This window comes from Siphateles boraxobius, unplaced genomic scaffold, assembly GCF_051911475.1.
Source record: "Siphateles boraxobius isolate OS27281-9 unplaced genomic scaffold, OSU_SipBor_1 56, whole genome shotgun sequence".
NCBI classification, from domain to species: domain Eukaryota; kingdom Metazoa; phylum Chordata; class Actinopteri; order Cypriniformes; family Leuciscidae; genus Siphateles; species Siphateles boraxobius.
Window position 1 is genome coordinate 11015996 of NW_027509182.1, and position 6000 is coordinate 11021995.

A 6000-nucleotide genomic window follows, 5' to 3' on the forward strand; every position below is an offset into this window, starting at 1 on the left:
TTGATGAAATCTGAGAGATTTCTGTCCCTCCATTGACAGCTCCGCAACTACCACTTAGACGCTAAAAAATGTCATGAAGAGACTCGATCGCTTTATGATGAACAGATTGAATTTATGCTTTTATTGATTCACATACATTTTATTCACACAGTTGTGGTAAACAGAAACTCAAGCATGTTCGCTTGACGCACGAGAATCTATGAAGTTTGTTCTCGTGTTTAAAGCAGGTTTGGTTGAGCATCTGTTTATGTTCACTGATCAATGTTTATTTGTGAATACAATCTAAATTAAAGATGTAAGCGATCGAGTCTCTTCAGAAAATGTTGGACTAAACCGCTCAACTCATATGGATTAGTTTTACGATCTCTTTATGAACGTTTTTAACCTCAAAGTGGTAGTTGTGTAGCTGTCAATGGAGGGAGAGAAAGCGCTCAGATTTCATCTAAAAGATCGTCATTTGTGTTCGGAAAATTATCTGAAGTCTTACGGCTTTGGAAATGGGCTACATGAGTTTGAGTAATAAATGACAGAATTTTCATTTTTGGGTGAACTATCTCTTTTAAACAGCGAGCCATTAAAATCTACAGTGCAAGTAGGCAGTACACAGCACTTCTGCTGCTACTTTATTATTTGATGTTCATTTGAACCATCAGAAGTGTTCAGACTGAGAATTAATTTAATTAGTTTGATTCAACGGAACTAAATTAAGTGTTTGCATATGGTTAGACTAAGAATCAATGTCCTGATACAAATTAAAGGGGGAACAAATAAAGTTAATTTCTGACACTGCACAGTTTCAAACTAGTTCACACGAGACGCGTTCTTGCGTTCCGCTGCGCTATTGTTTAATTGTTGTACACATGTAGCCATACACACACGCTTATGGACCTCTTTGACAGTTTAGTAGTGGTGTCTTGCTGAGGGTTTTTTTTTTCATTGAGTCAGGTAAAAAGAAGTTGAACTTTTAAAAAACGCGTCTCCGTTGCGTTGCGTCCAGTTTTTTTTTAACGCGTCCATGCGCGCGCAAAAAAAACGCGTAGTGAGGCAAGAGAGGGAATGCAAATACACGATGCTCCTATTAGAAACATGCTGGAATTTGATTTCAAAATACGAGCTCGGATGAGAGAGAAAGTGAGAGAGGAAGATTAGACAAAAGAACAAAGAAGTGCTGAATCCTTGAATATCGCTGTGAACGGAACCCTCCCATAGGAGAACCAGCGAATAACGCTATAAACTTCGCGCGCGCACAACACATATCCCGGCTTCTGGTCTCGTTCTGGTCGTGACGGAATGAATCGGCTTACCTTTGTGGTCACTATGCAGAGGCAGTCCATGGCAGAGAGAAGAAGACAGGTGGAGATGTATCCAAACCCCCGTTCCCCCCTCTCCCCTCTCTCCCTCCAGCTTCTCTCCTTCTCTCGTTCTCTCTCTCAGCGCCCGCCGTTCGCCCCGCTTTTCTTCAGCGTATCTCTTTTGACTGACTTCAGCATTGAGGAAAATAGAGTATGGAGGGAGGGGGGAACGTAAAGAGAAAGGGGGTGGGACGGAGAGAGAGAGAGAGGGAGAGACTTCAGGATTTAGCAAACGAGGAAAGGACGCGCGTTCGTATCGATGAGGGGTGAGACAAAAAAAAGACTAGATGGAAGAGAGGATACGAGCTGATGAAAGGAGGTGGGCAGGGGAGGATGAGTACAGATACGAGAGGTGACGAAGAGGGGGAGAAAAGAAAGAGGGAACGGAGTCGGACTGAAGCGGCAGAAGATGAAGATGTAGAGAGAGAGAGGGAGCGCGCGCGCACGGAGGGAGGGGACGTAAAAGATGGAAGGGGAGGCGAGGATGTGTGTGTGTGTGCGTAGAGAGAAAATAAGAGAGTTAAAAAACGAGAAAAGCAGCAAATGTAATTTAGTTCACGAAAACGGGAGTTCAGGCTAAAAGATAACGATGGTACTACTCTGGTTGTCATGGCGTTGCCTTGGCAACGCTGCAGAGGTGTTGCTATGTAAATAGCCGGGTTGTTGTCACGTGGCCATTGCTTTTTAAGCGCAGTGAAATCCGTGAGCGTTCTGATGGAAAACAAGCGTACTGCGTTCTTAAAAAGGTAGTATGCGAAACAGTATGCAACGGTAAACGTAGGCTACTATAGTAGAGTGTGCACGCATGGAATCCGCATACACTGCAGATGCAACTTGATGGACTAAAATAATTCAAACTAAAACTGAAATAAAAATTATTACATATATATATATATATATATATATATATATAGATTTATTTATTTATATATAGGCCTATGCATTTTGTAAGAAAATATTGACAAAAACAAACTGTAATAGGCTACCTAATTAAAATGACAACGGTAGGCTAATATATAAAAAAATACATGCATAATAAAAATTGTGAAAAAAATGAATATATCAAAGGTACTAAAATAACATTGCCTACAATTCAATGACTGGAACTTCCATGTCTAGTGTGATGACAATCAAAACTATCATTGAACAATGTATAACATTATTAGACATTTGTTATGCAGAATTAAAATAAAAGGTTATTTTCATGTTTAAAACAAATTTGCCCATTATTTATAAAAAAATATATGCCTATTTTAAAAATACAACATAATTACTAAAACTAACTTTTTAATTAAAATGAATGAAACTATAATAGTATCACAATAATATTTGTTTTATGAGGAATTTGAATAAATGTTAAGCAGGTGTTTTCATGTTCACACAACAAATTGGCCTATTTTCTTTTTAAATAAAAACTATATGCACATTTTAAAAACACAACAAAATTACTAAAAATTGAACTGACTTTAACTTTTTAACTAAGGAAAACAGAAAATATAAAAATAAAACTACTGTAAATCAAAGTAAAAACTATAATAGTATCAAAATGATATTAGAACAAAAAGTTATTAAGCACGTATGCATGTTCACACAACAAATTGGCCTATTTTTTTACTATAACATCAGTATGCATTTTCCCATCATGCATCTTTTGTTAAATCCTCTTGGTTGGGGTTGATTAGTCAGTTTGTTTATTTTGAATAAAATAAGCTTGCTGGTTTACATCTTTTTCTCAGCTACAGTAATCTTTCTATCAATGTGTAGCATTATTTATTGTCATTGGGCAGTTAATAGTTAAAAAGAACAGTGAGACTATGATAACTCATTCTATTTTAAAGAACATGTCTAAAGAAAGAAAAAGAATTAAAGAAGAATGAAAAGTTCAGTGTTTTGCAGCTCATCAGTGCCCCCTGCTGATGAGGGTCAATGGGCAAAAGAAGCACATACTTCCCTACTATACTGTATAGTAGGCGAAAAACAGTATGTGACAAGAGTAGTATGTCTAAATTCACATAAAGAGACTAAGTACCTGGAGGACCTACTACTTCCTGCATGCGATGGACACTTTACTATCCCATGATGCCACGGGAGAGGATTTGTGAATGACATGTGAACTGACTTCGGTATAGGTCACATGATAATGACAACTTGGCGAATGTAGTACATCCAGATTACATTCGTACTACATGCACAGACTCATACTATAAAGAACATACTTGTTTTGGTGGTCGTGAAGTAATTAGCTACTTATTCAAAATAAGTACCTGATTTCAGATGCAGCCGTTTGCTTAATTAACCATGTAATGACTGTTCGTGTGACAAATAATTCCATTGATTTATACATACTTTTTTAAAAACACTATGTAGTCTGCATGCCGTTATGTGCAATACAGTTTTCCCCTCAGTGTGCTTTGGTTATACTGCACATTTTAGCAAAGGAGTTTGGCGGTTTTGGCACTGCAGAAATGGATTAATATGACAGTATGCCTTTCCTGAAAATACACAATGTGAATGGGAGACAGTGTGAAAGAGACAATGCATTTTTTTATTTTCTCTCAGAAATAAAAGACACGAGAAAACAGAGAGAGAGGAGAGAAAATGAGGCTATTTTTAGTGACACTGTCATCTTATTTGCTTGTTTTTATGCCTTTGTGTTACTTCAGTCTTTTCTCTGTATAAATTCCAGTGCGGAACAGCAAATGGGAAGATGAGACGTGTTTTAGTGAGTGTGTTTTATGTTGTGCACAATTTTGAAAGAAAAAAAAAGAACATTTAATGTATGACTTTACCTTTAAGACCATGGACTGTACCATTAAAGTCAGTGAACGGGCATGTGAGAGCCTCAAAGCCTTTCTCCACCCAGCCAAGGGTTAATGGTGTCGCAATGAAGCTGTTGTCCATGATGCACACATTTACAACTACAGATAAAAACATTTGACAAAGACTATCATTGTGTGAAGTGTTTGAACTGTGTGTAAACCAAACCATCTGTCTCTGCCATGAATGCAGCACATGCCACTTGAGTTACAGAAGTGGAATAGTGTGTGTGCAGAGCTGCCATGACTTTCATGCATGCTGCAGGAGCGCACAATGTAAAATGTGTGTATGGTAGAGAATACTGTAGAAAACTCTGGCACTGTGCAAGGAGAGAGAGTGTGCATGCTTTCATTTGGGTGTTGTTAAAACAGAAATAAGACAACGAATACAGAGGAATGTTTTATTGGTTGAGTCAAATTTGGCCTTTGAATGCATTGACATGTTTACATCTTCACACCTACATCACTGTTGCATAAGTGCATGTATGTCTGTCGACATGTGTGGACGATGAGCACATAATCTTCTGTTTTATTGTGCATTTGTGGTTGTAACTGCATACATTGGTGTGTGTGTGTGTGTGAGAGAGAGAGAGAGAGAGAGAGAGAGAGAGAGAGAGAGAGAGAGAGAGAGAGAGAGAGAGAGAGAGAGAGAGAGAGAGAGAGAGAGAGAGTGACATTAATTATAAAATTAGTTTTAATATATGAGGTTTTCCATAAAAGGAGAGTTGCCCATAGCAAGCTTGTCATCATAAAATTACATTCACATACATACAAGCTCAAACACGTGTTGGGGGCATTAATATTTAGCACATGCGTATCTGCAGTCAGAAATGTGTGTTCACACTGTAGTGCTGTAGACAGACAGAAGCTAATTAACAGATTCACACAAAAGCATTTTACTATAGGCTAAATGCATGCATCTTAAGCAGTGTGTTCAAATTGGTTACATTTGCTATTTAAATTTAGATATTAATGTTAAAATTATGAATGTGATACAATATTTGAAATGTAAAATAGCCAGATAAAGGAATTTCATCATCTACTTACACAAACACCTCGGGGTTTTTTTTGTCAAATTGCTCCCTCTTGTGGTCGTTTCAGTGGAACACATTTGTAATTTGACTACTTTCAGTAATGTACACACAGCAGCCGCAGCGCAAAATATTGTGAAATGTCACTGCCTAGTCTGCAATGCTTGAGTCATCGGGCAGCAAATTAAACTATGACACACATTCAAGAAAGTTCAAGATATTCTCCATCGAGTCTCATTCAGGACATTTTTGTCATTGCAGTACACATTTGTATAATTTTTATATTAATCCTTTATTATTTTATATTTCAATGACTTGGATCTGATATACAAATGGTATCCTCCAAGGAATCTTTACAAAATTAATTGATGGGGGGGGGGGGCATCTCGTAATAATAAACGACTGTAGGTTCTGGTTGCTCAGCGCTGAGAAAAGTAGCAGGAACCACGTGACAAATCCATCGCTGCAGTGCTTCAACTGGCGTCTGGACGATCATTTAATTACACCTGAATAATGATATTAATATGCTTTAATGAACATTGACTTTAAAAATAATAATAATACACTTGAAATTATGATTGAGATAATAGAAGTTGACCAATTAGTGATAGCGTAAGGACCACTAGTCGAAGTAGAGTCGTGTTCCAAAAGTAGGCCTACATGTTAGTTATTGGCATAATGCGCCATTTTATCGCATACAATTTTGAAGTTGAATTTTAAACGCAAATTTCCAGAATGATCAACTAGGAAAACCTGTTTAGGTCTTGAATACATAAACACACACACACACACAGCCCAGCA

The 6000-nt window shown here is 37.5% G+C and overlaps 1 protein-coding gene across 2 annotated transcripts in view; it reads right to left on the reverse strand.

The window, feature by feature from the left end:
• Positions 1-1743, reverse strand: part of dlg4a (discs, large homolog 4a (Drosophila)) — a 205046-nt gene extending 203303 nt beyond the window's left edge. Inside the window, exon 1 of one of the 2 annotated variants that reach the window (XM_077206714.1) lies at positions 1305-1743. In XM_077206714.1, coding sequence (XP_077062829.1) covers positions 1305-1334 — 30 coding nt within the window. In that variant the 5' untranslated portion in view covers positions 1335-1743. The remainder of the gene's footprint in view (positions 1-1304) is intronic. The other variant, XM_077206713.1, reaches the window with a different exon arrangement.
• Positions 1744-6000: the final 4257 nt, after the last annotated feature.